At 40.1% G+C, this 15505-nt stretch overlaps 1 protein-coding gene across 1 annotated transcript in view; it reads left to right on the top strand.

Moving 5' to 3' along the window:
* Positions 1 to 15505, top strand: part of LOC128940944 (glypican-5-like) — a 372567-nt gene that overhangs the window by 264180 nt on the left and 92882 nt on the right. The window contains exon 8 of the mRNA XM_054282769.1: positions 10034 to 10184. Coding sequence (XP_054138744.1) covers positions 10034 to 10184 — 151 coding nt within the window. The remainder of the gene's footprint in view (positions 1 to 10033; positions 10185 to 15505) is intronic.

Genomic DNA, 15505 nt, shown 5'->3' with positions numbered 1-15505 from the left:
ATCCCTGCTTCTGTCATGTTTTAACACGAAATGTCAAATTTGAAGCCTGGGTCTGTTGAGCACTACCAAGAAATGAGAGACTTTGATTGTTCACAAGTCTTTCCAATGAAATGTCAAACTTTTCATAGTATGAAAATGATGTTCCCCAACATCATTTGCTTGAAAACAGATAATTATCCAAGAACATGAAACAGAATTAACATGCACTGGAGCATGTCATGAACATTTCCCTCAGCAAATAACAAAGGTAATTGCTGTCAGAGTACAAAGCAAGGAGAAAGGTTGGCTGTGTTCCTTAGACAATTGAGATTGGCCACTGTTTACTCACTTAGCCCATAAAAACATGCAGCTTAGCAGAAGGGTGCCATTCCTGGGCTGATGGAGTGTGACCAGCCTGCTGATTGTGAGCACTTCTCATTTCACACTTCCCAAGTCTGAGCAGACACAAGGTCCTTGCCTATTATTAGACATCTAAACCCTGATGAGTCAGAGCTCATTTGTAAACCATGTTAAGCCCCAGTAATAATTAATACATTTTTTGAACCACATTTTGACTTCAGGCACAATTAAGAGGCTTCATTCTTAGCCTAGAAGTAAGAATGGACATAATTTGCTAGGTAGACACAATTTTCCCACATAGAAATCAGAGAAGCAAGGAAAAAACCCAATCCTAATTGCTAATGGGGGATAGTTCTGGTTTGGGATTTTACAAATCAGTTTTCTAATATTAGAAACCAGTGGAGTGTAGAGCTACAGGATAGAAATATGGAAGAGACCTCCTGAAATAGCACATGTAGCTCACTGACATCACAGGCAACCCCCCTCACCCATTCATTCAGCCAGGGCTTGCAAATGCTTGAGAATTTTTGTCCCCACCTTCCTCATAGGAGACTGCTTCCAAAACTCATCACTCTGATAGTTAAAATGTTTGTTTCCACCTGTTTTTTTCTATGCTTCTTTTATTCTCAGAGAATGTCTGCATTTAAGGGAAAGGCAAAATACCTTTTACCAGTAATAACCAGATTCTCCCAGTCATCTTTGTGCATGGTCTTCTCAGGCTCTTCGAATGTTTTACTAAATACAAAATAAAATATACTATATTTTATATATATAAAATATTTCATCTATTTAAAATAGTATAATATAGAATATTTATTTAATATAGTATATTGATATATTATTTAATATATAATGTTTTATATATAAAACCATTTTATCTATATAAAATACAGTATATTTTCTATAAGTAGTATATCTTAGTATATTTTATCTATACAAAACTTGGTATTTGAGCCATGCTGTAGTGAATATCATGCACAGAGAGCTGAGGGGTAAGCAAGAGCCCACTGAAAAAACTCAGACATACCTACAGTTTCTGGTCATTTACATTCTTAATCTTTAAATCAAACTTCTGTAGTTTTTATATCATTCTCACTACCTTATGGGTACTCCCAGCAACCCTCTGCCTCTGAAGCTGTTGTATCAAACAGACCCTCTCCCAAATAATGAACTATTTTGAAGGGTAAAAGGTCTTTTGTAAGCAGGTTTTATTTTTGGAAGAAAGTACACTATGTTGTCTAAAGGGGTTTTTTTTCTCCCCAAATGAACTACTTTGAAGAGTCTAAGGTCTTTTGTAAGCAACTACTGCCTATTCCTCACCAATAATTATGTTTATGTTACATTTTTATTACAAAGTATTACAATTTTATTGCAATTGTTTACCTCCTTTTTACCTTAACAAGATGCAGAGAGTCTTCAGTGTAACACGACAGATTTTTTTGCCATATGCTCCATTTTCAAACGACACGTACTGCAGCTTAAAAAGCCAGTTATGCTTTTGGGCAACACTGGGCTACATTTTCTGTCTAAAGGTGAAACTCACACCTGTGGCAGGGACTAACCCAATATCTATGTCTGAGTTAATCATGTTAGATACCAGATCAGAAGGATCACAAAATACCAGAAAGTTGCAGCCCAGACATCAGGGAGAGGTTCTGCTGCTCCCTTGCCCCAATTGACTTGCTGAATTTAGATCAGATTTTCTTTCTTCTCTGTAAACATCTGTTTAAGCACATTTTTAACTGGAATAAGCATTTTTAACTCGTGCTCACTTTACAACTAGTCAGAATTAGTGCTTTTTGGGTGACATTTTACCCAAACTGTTACTAGGAAGCTCTTGCTAGTAGTGTAAGATTCTGTGAGTGCACATTCTTGTTGCTCCTTCACAGTGAAATCAGTAAATATGAGAACATTTGTATCTTGTGTAATTAAATTCAGTGAATATTGAGCTGCTCCTGGTGCTAGCAGTCTCCTAGCTCTCCTTGGATAAGCAGTTGGAAAACAGAAACCATAAACTGCAAAAATAGAAGCATTAATTGTGCAGTGTAACAAAGTGAATCTCTAAAAACCATCTTCAGATTCCTGCTGAAACATTTGTAACCCAACCGGGAAGAAATAAATGCTTTTAGCTCCTCTGCTCTGGGGTATGGATCTGCTGTGGAATGTCCAGGAAATCACAGAGACACAGCCAGGCTGGAGGAAGGACTCAGAGAAGAGATGAAAAGTAGTCAAAGATAAGTGAAAGTGTGGATTTGTAGGTATCCAGTGTGTCAACTGGCAATAAAAATATCATGAAGAGGGTAATGAGTCAATCTGCATAAACAAGGAGAGCAAAAAGGAATCACAGGTGGAGACAGATATGTGCAAATACAAAGCCTCAATGAAAGAGGATGGAAAGTGGAGAAGCTAAGGCTTTAAAATTAGGAGGGAAACACAGAGAAAATAAAGGGATGTTTGCAAGAAGCTTCCACTGAAACCATAAGAATCTAAAGCCATTGTAGGAATACAGATGCTGTTTCTGAAAGCAGTAATTTAGTGATTTGATGTGAATAAAAGCAAGTCAAAACAAATCAAAATACCAATTCCAACAGCTTTTTGGCTGAAAAAAAGATGGATAAAATCAGAAAACAAATCCTGACCTTCCCAGAAGATGTACAACTCCTGCTGGAGATGCTCAGAAATAGTGGGAGGGTTGGTCAAATAATCAACATACTTGGAACAAAATAATCCTAGAATGAAGCAGGAGATGAAGAACAACATGGAAAAGGAATTAGAAGCAGCTGTGTCATTTCCCCTGCCACATGCAGTGATCCCAAGGAAGCTTTCTGTCAGTGTGTCCCTCCTGCTGCTGGATCTGTAAGTCTGTCCTGCTCTACCAGAAATTGGTGCACTTTATGCAAAAGGTGGCTCTGTGGGGAGCTGCAGTGTCCCAAACCAATACAGAGAGGGCAGGGTTATTCTGAGAAACTTGGTGGGAGAACAAATTAGAAAAACCTGAGGAAAAAAATTGCCAAAAATGGAAAACGAACTTTGAAATTCCTTGAGAGGAGATAAACTAAGGCAGAGGGCAAAACAAAGTGTCAGGCCCCACTTTCTGAGTCTAGCACTTAGCATGTTTCCATGTGCCTCAAGAGAGCCTTCTCTTCATATAAAATAAATATATATTGAATATAAAATATACATATTGCATATAATATAAATTATGCAAATTAAAATATATATAAAATAAATATATTGTTTATTTTGCATATTATATATATATTTATATATTCTAGGAGCATGGGTACAGACAATAAATACAAATATCAATGCATGTAAATGTGAGGTGCTTAGGCTGGAGAGAAAACCACAGAACAAAGGAATTTACCAGTGTTGGTCCAGTTCCTGAGCTGAAAAGGTCTGCTCTGGAGGGACGTGGATAAAATTCCAAAGCCATTGTCAGCCCATAAGTGTGCCCCATAAATTATGTATAGCTGTTCATTTAAATTATTGTAATGTGTCCAGGTGACTTGTGAAGCAGGATGTGTCATGAAAGGTTATTGGAAGGATCTGAATAAACAGCAGAAGGAGGGCTGGGGGTGTTGGTTGCTGCAGAAGGTCGGATGTCTGTTCCCTTCTGCTACAAAGGGGATTTTGGAGCTCTTTTGGAGTTACCAATGAGCTGAAAAATCATTTATTTCCACAGTGCTGCTTTTAGGCAGCTGTTCATGGTGATAGCAGGAGAAACCTTCTTGAGCTGTACCAGTTCCTGAAGAAACTAGGAGGGGATAATTCTTCAGGCCTTTTTGGGTTTCTGTGAAACAGAGACAAAGGAAGAACGAACCAAAGAAAATATCTCACAAAATTGAAGCTAAATAAATTTATTTTCCTTACTTACATTGTAATAGATGAGTGCTAGATAATATGAAAAGAAGGGGGAAAAAAGCAACTGCCAAATGCTTTCATAAAGGAGATAAGAGCATATGTGGAGGAAAATGAGCCATAAATGTTATCTCAGAGAGGTCCCACTTGGAATAAGCGTATACATGGCAGTTGTGTCGAAAATTTGTTATGTTGCTATTGTTTTGTGAAATGACAGAACATCTGCTCAGTCACAAGGCACCAGTGAAATGCAGCTTTATGCCTAAAGCAGTATGTCAGTTCCTAACAAAAAATGTATATAACAGGCCAGAAACAAAGGCACATTGTCTTTTCCAGTTGTAGTCATTTCTGACCTAATAATGGTTGAGAAAGGATTTTTTATTTTTATTTTTAAAGAAATGAATGGGAGGATTGAGTCATTTATGACTCTTTTCAAGATGAGGCTTTGTGCATTATTTGTGCATAAGCTGGCAAAACCTTTGTCTCTGCAAGTCATATTTCTGTCACTATTATGTCACTAGAGCACTCTGAAAAAGGCAGCTACTTGTAAGTACCTTGAGAAAAAATCATGTTTAGCTTACAGTTCCTAAAGGCAGTGTAGAATCAGCTGGTTTTTCCTCCCACTGGAAACACCAGAGAGTGATAGGTGTGCTCACATGGGGAGTGGACACAAGCCACATTTCACCTCAGAGCTGAGTCCTCAGAAGGAAAAAGCACTCACAGTGCAATCTGTCATGTAGAAAACTCATTACCAAATCCCTCTGGAACAATTATTCTATGGAATTTCTCTCTGAATATTCCAAGCACACAACTTTTAAGTGGCTTTATTCAAAGAGAATATTTTCATTATTATATAATTATATATATATAATTATTATACATATATTATATAATTACTATATATAATAATATATTATTATATATTATATCATTTATAGATAAATTAATATATATAATCTATATATATTATATAAAATTATATTTAAAATATATCTACATAGATAAATATATATATTTTTATATATTTATAATTTATAGATAAATTAATATATATAATTTATATATAAATTATACATAAAATTATTATATAATTTTATAGATATAATTATATATTTTCATTGTGTTCATTGACTTGGGAAGTCTGAAACTGTGGTGTAAAATATAATTTTTAAAACCTATTTTCTGATAAAATGGGGTTATTATCCTACAGCTTGAAATCATACACATGCATATATGATGCAAATAGACTGATCAATGAAACAGATAGAAATTGGCACTTTTTTCTACAATAGTTTCCATGGAGGGAAGCAGTTATTATTTCATTAAGGTGTGGAAGTATTCAAGTGGAACGTGGCTTCATGAAAAACCACAATAATGAATTTGTATTCTGCCACACCTGTGTTCAGAGGGAGAATTAGGGTTAGAGTCATTGTGGAGAGCTCAGGGATTCTGTGTCAGGGTCTCTTTGAAGCCTCTGAAGTCTGAAGCACTCTTTTATGTGACTGGGAAAGTGTGGGCTACATCATGAAGTATTAACAGGGGAGAAAGACAGGAGCCACTCTCATATGATTTCTTTCTTCTCCAGAAAACCTTATGTCAGCAGAACTTGGGGTTGTTTTAAAGTCACTTAAGGTTGGGACCTTTGCTGGAATAAATAAAATCCATGCAGCAGAGTCATCTGTGTCTGACTCAGAGCTGAATAGTAATATGTGATTTTTGCCTTTCAGCTGAGTCAGATACAGACACTAAAAGCTCCCCACAGAAGCAGTATAGAGCTTCTCAGAAACCCTTCAGAGGTTTATGAACCTGATCCAAAGCTTATTGCAGTTGGGAAAATTCCTGATTTGAGTCAGTTTCCAGTTGGACTGTACAACTCTTATTGATCTATTTATATAACCTTTTCAAGAGGGGAAAAAAAAAATCTTTCACAAAAACCTGAAGACTTAATTTTTAAGCTGTTCAGATTCCAGTATTCCCTGGAATCTTGTGCTTTGTGAAGGTAAAGGCACAGGCTCCAGGGCCCAGAATTATTTAACGAAAGCATCAATTCTGAGCACCAGGACAGGGCACTGCCAGGCAGGAGCTGTTGTGCAGAGTTGCCAGACTGGCTGGATAGCATCATTTGTCAGCTGGCAGGGAAAGAGCCACCAAAATAAGGTGGTTTTTAAGAGCGGCTCTTAAGCAGTGCTAGAAATGCCACATCTGACTCCCATCTCTGCTCCCCAGTGTTAAATAGGGCAAGGCACTCTGCTTCTCCCCACAGCCATCTGGGGAAGCAGGAGGATTTGTGCTTGGTGGCAGTGCCTGGAGAGTCGTTCAAGGTTTCTAACAGAGCTGTGTCTGCCAGGCTGTCTCTGAAGATGACCTGAACCTTCAGCTGAGCTCCAGCTCCTCTGCTGGGGACCTTGCAGTCCCACAGCCACCAAGCACAGCAGATATTCCCTGCCCACACCCAACCCCTGGGACCAGAGAGTCAAAAATTATTATTAATGTCTTCCATTCTGGTCTTCTAAAGCTCCCAGTTCATCCTGATGCAGTCAGTGCTATTTTCACAGAATCACAGAATGATCTAGGTTGGAAAAGACCTTTAAGGTCATCTAGTCCAACCTGTGCCCTAACACCTCCTCACCAACCAAACCATGGCACTGAGTGCCTTGTCCAGGCTTTGTTAAACACCTCCAGGGTGCAGTCTCGGGCCTTTGAGACAGGTTTCTGTTATTCTGTGAAAAAAAGAGACTGGGACATGCTGCCATAAGCTTTGCTATTGAAACACTGATCTCACTGGAGTCCTGTGGCAGTAGCCAAAGGACAGCTTTGCTACTGAATGTGCCTTCCGAATGTGGAAAAGAGAAGGATGCTGGGTCACAGCAGTCACTGAGAAATGGTGACATTGCCTTCTCAACAGGGATGCTTGGTGTGTCTGGAGCTCCTCCCTGAAGGGGCTACACTGTCCCATCTCCTGGAATGAGTTTATTTATAGATAAAGCTTTAGGGATGCTCAGAGTCAGGCTCTGGTCCATCATTCTAGGTGAGTGGTAGCCACAGGACATAAAAGCCCTGTTGTGAAGAGGCTGGGAAAAGGTATCCAAGGTGAAAAGGTGGGTCACACCTGAGCTGATGTGGTCATGGTGAACCTGGATACCAGGGCTCTGGGTCATTTGGTGGCCCCTCTCTGCTGAGAAGCCAAGGAAGGGCAGGATGCACCTTCAGAGGTACAGAGGAGATGCAGATCTGAGCTCCAGCTCCTCTCTTGCTGCAGTGAAGGCACCAGAACCCAGAAATGCTGCAGTGCACCATGCTGGAAAGCTCAGCTTCCTCCTTGGAGCTGGGACCCATTTGGTTCAAGTATTGCTTGTTTTGAGCAGAGGTCAGGATCTGAGCCATGGGCAATGAATGAAATCAGATCTTTGCAGAGGGGGAGTGCCTTAACAGGCAGTAAACATTTCTGCTCTGACTTGCAAACAGTCATTAAAAGCCTTTATTAAATTCTGTGTCTATTCTGTTTGCCACTTAGACATTTCTTTTCATTCTGAAGAATTATAACTAAGAATGGATGAGGCTTTTCTAATATGACCAGGACACAATAAATTTGTGAAAGAACTGAGCTATCTTTCTCCCTCATAGGCAAAAGTTTCCAATTGTTTAACAAAAATGTTGTTTTGTATTGCTGTCACATGGGTTTTCATGGCTGTGAATACCAGGGCTCAACATTAAGCAACTTGTTTATAAAAACCAGACATGCAGTAACAATTAGAGAGTGCTCAACGTGCTTCCCCATCGAGTCCATGCCCTCTCCTCCCACTTGCTGATCTTCCCAGTGCCCTGTGCAGTTATTTGTGTCTTCAGAAGGAGCAAACTGAGCTCTGCAGGGAGAGGGTGCAGAATTTCCTGACTTCTGCCTTGTAGAAGTTGGCATCTGTTGTTCCACAGAACCAGATCTCTGCTCCAAGCATTTGGCAGCACCTGAAGAAGAAGGAGACTGTGACACAAAACTTCCCACTGCAGAGAAACTGCTGCATCCATCACCATCCTTTCAGCACAGTTAATACCGTTGTATTAGCCCTGTGCTCCAGTTCACCCCCAGCTCCCAGAACTGCTCCTTTGTAGTGTTTGAATCTCCAAAGTGTTACATTTCAAAGTACATTTTGCTCAGTACCAAGAATAATCAGTCCTCTGGGATGAAGCAGATCACAAAGCCTGAAATGGATCTGGAGGGCTTTGGGAGGAAGATTCTTGTGCTGAAGGGTATTGGATAGATCCAGTCTGGCAGCACTGCAGAGGCTTTGAGAGCAGTTTTTCCATCTGGTCAGTGCTCCTCAGGTGTGGGGGAAAGGTTCAGGCTTCTCCTGGACCATTCTTGCTTGATGAATATTTGCCTTATAACCCAATTTGTTAGTCTAAGCCATTTGGGTTTGGATTTTTTCTTTCCCCCAGGTAGTGCTGCTTTTGGTGTGACATGCACAGGCTGGGTTTAGATTCACTCCCAAGGAAATGGGATTTTTCATCTTTTGGAACTACCAGAGAGCTGAAAAATCATTTATTTCCACAGTGCTACTAGTAGGCAGCTGTTTGTGGTGACAGCAGGAGAAAGAGTTATCTAAACATCAAAAAGCTGAGTGTTGGGGGGTAAATATGCTGTTAGAGCAACCATGACCTGGTGTGATAGATTGAAATTTATTTTAGAAAAGGTTTTCTTATTCTGTGCTCAGTCCTGGAAACACTCTAATGAACAACTTGCAGTTGGAACAGACATCTTAAAAATCATATCCAGGGCCAAGGTTTCCAAGTGACCAAGCCCATCATGAAAAGTAGCAAATGCCCTCAGCTGTGAAGTTTGTCATGGTCTTCAACTGTAAATCCCTCAAAACAAATACTTGGACAGCTGGCAGGTTGTACCATCATTAACGAGTGTTCCCCAAACTGAGCATGGCAAAGGAAAAGCTGTGTGTTGGAACCCTGGTTACTGAGAATTTCAAACTTTCTGTGCTGCCAGGCACTGACCCCCAGGAGAACACTGCATTGACCTGAGCCTGGGGAGAAGCTTCCAAACTGGAATGACAGAACTGGGACTGTGGCTGTGGAGTTTGAATAGAAATGTGTAATATTTTTTTTTAATTTGTCTCTGAAAATCATAATTAATAATTAATTAATAATTAGAGTTTAAGGGTTTAGAATATAGCAATATATATATATATATAAAGCAAGATAGATGTTTTAGGGCATATGCTGCTCCTTCTTCTTCATCTTCTCCATGGGTTTGGTTGGTTTTGTGTAATTGGATAAAAAATCCCCATTGTGGGCACAGGTAGTTGGTTATTGGGTTAAAAGTAAAAATAATTTAGGTGTCATTTCTTAATTAGACACTTTATCCTTAAAAGGCCTTGTAGAGAAAGAGAGCTAGGACTCCATTTTAGTTTGTTAGAGGGAAGTGCTGTAGAACTCAGAGTTTGTGAGACTGTAAAATAGATAAGAACTAATAAACATCTGAATCCCAACACAAAATTCCATCTCACACATTTAATCCTGATCCTGGCAGAAAAGAAGCAAAGACTCCCCAGCTGCAGGAGCAGCACTCCCTGTGGTGGTATTGGTAGATGTGATATTTTCAATTAAAAGGTTGATAAGTGCCCCTGGTCATCTATGGTGCAGAACATTTGGTTGCATAGTGTGTTATTCCAGAATATTTGAATTGCCAGAAACAGCCTCCAGCTTGAGGAGCTCTCTTGAAAGTGCCTGAGAAAGTGTTTGTTGCTGAATAAACCAGATGGGTGCCAGGGGTAGGAGCTGTGTGAATGCTCTGACCATGGCTGGTTTGTCACTTCTTCCATTTCAGCTGGATGCTGAGAAGGCCAAGCTGAAGCTGGAGAGATGGGGACCCCGGGATGCTGGCAGTGGGGCTGGAAGGAGTGAGGAGATGGAGTCGAGTGGAGACTGTGATGATGAGGATGGCTGCCAAGGATCCGGGGACAGGATGCACACAGCAGGTAAACACAGCTTCTCTAGGCACTTGGGCAGCTTGGAAATCCCTGTGCCACAATTAGGTGGACAGAGCTGAGACTTACAGTGCTTGAATTGCTGTCAAAATCCTACTAAATTCAAAGGATTGGAATCTTAATCTGTGAAGGGCTGCAGTAAAAATAGAATGATACAGACAGTAACCCAATATAATTTAACACTTGGCATGCAGATAAAAGACTTAAATGTGGAGTGAATAATGTCTGCAGTGAAATCTGAATCACAGGAATGCTGAAGAGCCTTCCTGCATAATGTGGGCCCTTCAGATAAATAGACAATTGATGACCTTCTAGAGTATGCTAAGTGTTAACATATAAACATTTATTTATTGCAAAATCATCCTGAAGGATGACCCAGAGTTGGTTCAATGTATATATTCTTGAAGAAAAACCATAAGGAATACTGTGGGGTTTTTCCTTAGTGGTGAGCTGCTGGTAAAATGAAATTTCTTGACAGTCTCAGATATTGCATTCTGCAATATTTATTCATTAAATTACTTGGATAATATGTCATCAAGTGTAGAATCAGCTTCAATATCTAAAACTTCCACCAACATACTGGCAATATGATATGTAGTTAAATTCTTTCAGTAACTTAATAAAAAGTAAATGTTTCTAAATACTTGATATTATTGATTTACCTCATCTCTAAGTTCTGATTCATTTTATCTCACCAAAATATGACTGGTTTAATTTACCATAGTGTAAATATAATGTGGGTTGGATGTGTAAATACATGGAATACAGGTATGAGAGTGCTGAAAACAATGCCCATTGAGATGGCTGGAGCTCAGGTAGGTTTAAACTGCTGCCTGATTCTGCTGAGAAAAACAAATGCTTTTTCCTTGTCCCTTTGCCCTGAGTGGAGAGGGGGAGGAGGTGTCTCATACTCAGGTAAGATTTGCAGATATGCTGTGATCAGCTTGTGGTCAAAACTTGAGCTGTCCCTGATGTGAATATTTGTTCAGGAAAACCAAGCTTAAAGGTGTACTTTGGAATGTGTGCAAAGTGTTAATTGCAGTACCAGCTTATAAATACTTGAATTTTAGTTTGCACTGATGGCCAGTGTGATCAGGGTATCATCACACAGGGACACTGTTTTTAAAAATCATTAACTAATTACAACTGACAGATCAAGCAGAGGTTTTCACCATCTACTCACCAGTATTTTTGAACAAAGGAACTTGGATACAATGTTTTTTTAAAACTCTTTGCCTAACTTTTTAATTGTTTACTCTATTTCATCCATAAGCAAAGAAAAGATTTTTAGAGGTTTTAGGCCCTGGGGATTTAGGAAGATAAATACTGTAATATGATTTCCTCTCTGTGTGGAGAAATAGAAACAAAAGCCAGGTGCTTGGTAGTCTTCAATGAACAACCAAACTATTAATTCACCCTTTGGGGAGGATGTGTATCCATGCTTCCATGGACAATGGCAGAGTTGAAAAATAAGAACTTGAATGCTCTCAAGACTTGACTTTCAGCTGGCTTTAATAATGGAAAGCTACTTGATGTTACTTTTTCTCCTTTTTTGCAATCTATTTAAGTAAAATATTTTATGCTGATATCATCCTGGATTTAAAAGAATTATGTTTATATAACTGTCTGTTTCAGAATTTAGCAGGGTGTATATCCAATTAAAAAGGTAGTTAGAATAAATTTTAGAAAATGGTATTGATTCATAACAGAAGAATAAGTATTTCATTGTGTGACAATAGTAATGCTCTATCATAATTAGCTTTAAAATATTGTACTGTATACAAGCCACTAGCAGTAAATCTCTTTTCCATATCTGGATACAATTAAGAGATAAAATGCAGTAATCTCATTATGGAGCTGCTTTGCTTTAATAGAATGTTAAAGAAAAACAAACATCAGATTAGTTGAATTTCCCCTTGCTGCATGTCTGTGAGATGATGTTGGCAGTTGTACAGCCGGTGAACTTGTATTTCCTACGCTTTAAACTCCTCCAGTCCATCTACTCATTGTTTTGTGGAAGTGGAATATGGCAGCATTGCCTGTTCCCTGCTTGCCTGGAAACTGAGTGGTGAACTGGCTCTAAAGCCAAATCCCAACTGGAGCCCTGGTTTGAAGGGTGGTGAAGCCAGTGGGAATGTCCTCACAGGTGTGGCTGAGACACAAGGAGAGCTGTGAGATGCCACCAAGCTCTTTGGGGCATGGTGGAGCACACAGTCACACAGCAGGACTAAAGGAATGAAAAAGGAATAAAAGCCTCTCCAAACACAAATTTTGTGGCAAAGCAGCCATGCTTGTAACAACAAGCCCATGAAAAACAGAAGAAAATATTTTAATGTCAGCCTCTAAATTGCAGAATTGAGAATGTAGTAAATATGTACTACATCTGTCATTTATTCAAAACTGTATGAAAATTGTATTTACTGCTCTGTGTGTTAAGAGCATTGCAAAAGACTGAGATTGCTTTTAGTGTTTGAAAACCTACTGAATGCTCATTTCTTTCCACCTCCCTGAAAAAAAAAAAAAAAGCCTTTTCCTTACTGCTAAATGACCAAGAATTTAATCAATATATGGGTGACCATCATGAAACATTTCTGTTCATAGCTATTGGTAAAGATCTCCCCAGATAGGATTCCCTGCTGACTTTCCAAACTGCTAACAGAGGGCTGTGCTCCTGGGTTTTGGATTTCAGCCTGTCCTGAGTGGGTGAGGGCTGGTCCTGGGTTTTGGATTTCAGCCTGTCCTGGGTGAGCACAAGATTCCAGCCAGGTCACTGTAACACCCTTTTCCCTCTGTTGGTTTTTATTCCCTTTTGGTTGGGGTTTGCCCTCTCTGTAGTTTGGCTCATCCTGCAATGGACAGTACAGTCCTGTCCATTGTGACTCTACTGTCCATTGCAGGATGTGACAGTTTGTCACCTCTGGCCTTTGATATGCCTGCATATCAATGAATCAATTTATTTTATGTCTATAATTAAGCTACATGGCTGTCTGTTAGCTAGTGCTGGGATTTTGTTTGTGTGTGTTGCAAATAAGCCGTGCTTGACCCATTCACTATTACCTGAAAAGATCAACACTTCTTTCATGATAATGGGCTTAATTATCTATTCTCTATCATGTGTGTTTATCCATGTGATTTTTAAATGAACAAGATAAATTCTCAGGAAACCAGGATTCTCTTCAAATATTATGGATGGTGGAAGATGCTTTATGCTGTGCTGTTCTCACAGGCCTTACCAATTACCCTGAGCATCTCTTCCTGGGGAAAGCTGTGGGAACAGCAGTTTCTCAAGCAGGCCCATGTGTTATTTGTTGGCAAGTCCCAACTTTTTAATGACAACATCTGTGAATCATCTTGGAACAAAGCTTTGCTGGGGGAGATTTAAGAAGAGGAAAGCCAGCCATATAAATCTGGAGCGTGGATGGGGAAGTTGCTCTGTGGTTTGCCCTGCTGCAGTCCTGCAGGTTTCTAGGCAGAAGGGCAAAGCAGCATCTTAGCCTGAGCTTTGCTGAGCCCAGCCTGCTCACAGAACCAGTTCTGATCACAGTGTGAGTTCACCGGTGTCAGTCCTTGTTCTTTAGCCCTTACATGAAGGTGGGGATGCTGGAGAGAGCAGGGAGTGCTCAGTGCCCTGCAGAATTGAGGGAGAGGAATGAGAGTCCTGCTGCTTGTGAAAAGAGAGCAGCAACAGGTTCACATTGCGTCCTGCCTCTGCTGCCTCCTTTTCAGAGGAGAAAAATGTTTGGTAAAAAGTGGGAAGGAAGCTTGTGCTAGGAATTCTAGTTCCCAGCTCTGTGTTGTGATGGGGCCCCACCCAAGCAATGACAGCCAACATTAGGGGTCAGTTCAGGGAAATCATCAGTGATTCACTCCTAAACAAAGGTGGAGGAAATTTTTAGGCCACATGAAGGATTAAACCTGTGTTTAGAGCAAGGCCAAAGGCAGCTGTGTGGAGCTCTGGGCTGTGTGGAGGTTGTGGAGCACTGTGGTGCCAAGGCTGTGCTGACACCACTGTGGGCACAAGTCCATGAGCACACCTGCATGCAGGGACACCCAGGTGTATCCCTATGTCTGAGGCTGGATGTTCCACACAGCCTGTGCAAGGCAGAAAATCATCCCATTCTGTCTTGAGGAGCCTGATGCAACATTGTGCAAAATCCCAGGGAGTGGAGCTGTCCTCTGGTAAAGGAAAATACAGCTTAGTCCATCCTTGAACAGAATAGACAACCCCAAATGTGTGGTGTACTTGAACTTCAGATTCACTTCTCTGAGGTCAGAATCTATGTGTGGCTCAAAAAGCTCAGCCCTCAGGTGGGACAGGTGTTAACCCCACTCTTTCTGACCTGCCTTGAAACTTGAGATTGTTTGGAAATGGAACTATGGAGCTTTCCTTTGGCCTGGCTCACTGCCTTGTTCCACACAGAGCTGGGCTTCTGCTATGTCCCCATCCCAAAAGCAGAGGGTGTCCATGGAATAACAAGTGTCTGACCCTCAGGCACAGCAGATTTTTTACAATAATTCAAATTGTGTCTGTCAGTGCAGGCATTCAATAAAAACACATCCTGGGACATCCCAGCCAGACTTTGACCACGACTGTGGCCTAAATGTGTTTTATTACTGTGATTATTGCCAAATGCTTACCTAATCCCAGGAACAGTTTTATTCTGTACTTCTTCCTAATTCCTTCATGAAGCTCCCTCCCTTGAACAAGAACTTTCACATTTTGGACATCCCAGCTGAACATCCTGCCTCATTGTCACAGATCACTGCCTGGGTGGGAACCTACAACAAATCCACCTGGAACATTCAGATGACATGATTCCAACTCTTGGCTTTCTTCTTGGCTGTGTAGACAATCCCCAGCTTTCTGCTTATCTTTCAGAGTATCTGAAGAGATTATCCTCCTTGTAGATTTGTTATTTAGGGCTTATGAGAAGGATGCATTTTTGCCCCAATATGCCTTTACAAGTGCAGACAAGTAAATTTTCTTTTTTCCTACTGTCTTCTCTCTGATCTGTATCTGCTCTCAACAGCAATGGAAAGTTAATGTGTTTCTCTGACTGCTTATGAATGTTTCCATTATCAGTTTTTTCCTTTTGAATATCAAGATTCTTTAATGCTTTATTATGTTATCATTCTCCCAGCTTGTCAGTCTTTTCTTGGCATCAGTACTACTGTGTGACCTGTCATTTTAATCATCTTCATTTCCATTCCCCGTGTCACAGGCTGCACTTACACTTGTATTTATCCAAATACACAGTTGTACAGCTGCTGATTTTGTAATTATTAGTACAAAACATCAATATTCTGAGATC

The sequence above is a fragment of the Melozone crissalis genome, unplaced genomic scaffold (genome assembly GCF_028551555.1).
Source record: "Melozone crissalis strain CALT ecotype California unplaced genomic scaffold, PUWL_Pcris_2 ptg000034l_1, whole genome shotgun sequence".
NCBI classification, from domain to species: Eukaryota; Metazoa; Chordata; class Aves; order Passeriformes; family Passerellidae; genus Melozone; species Melozone crissalis.
Note: the sequence above shows the minus strand (reverse complement) of the source record. Positions and strands in the feature narration are given on the sequence as shown.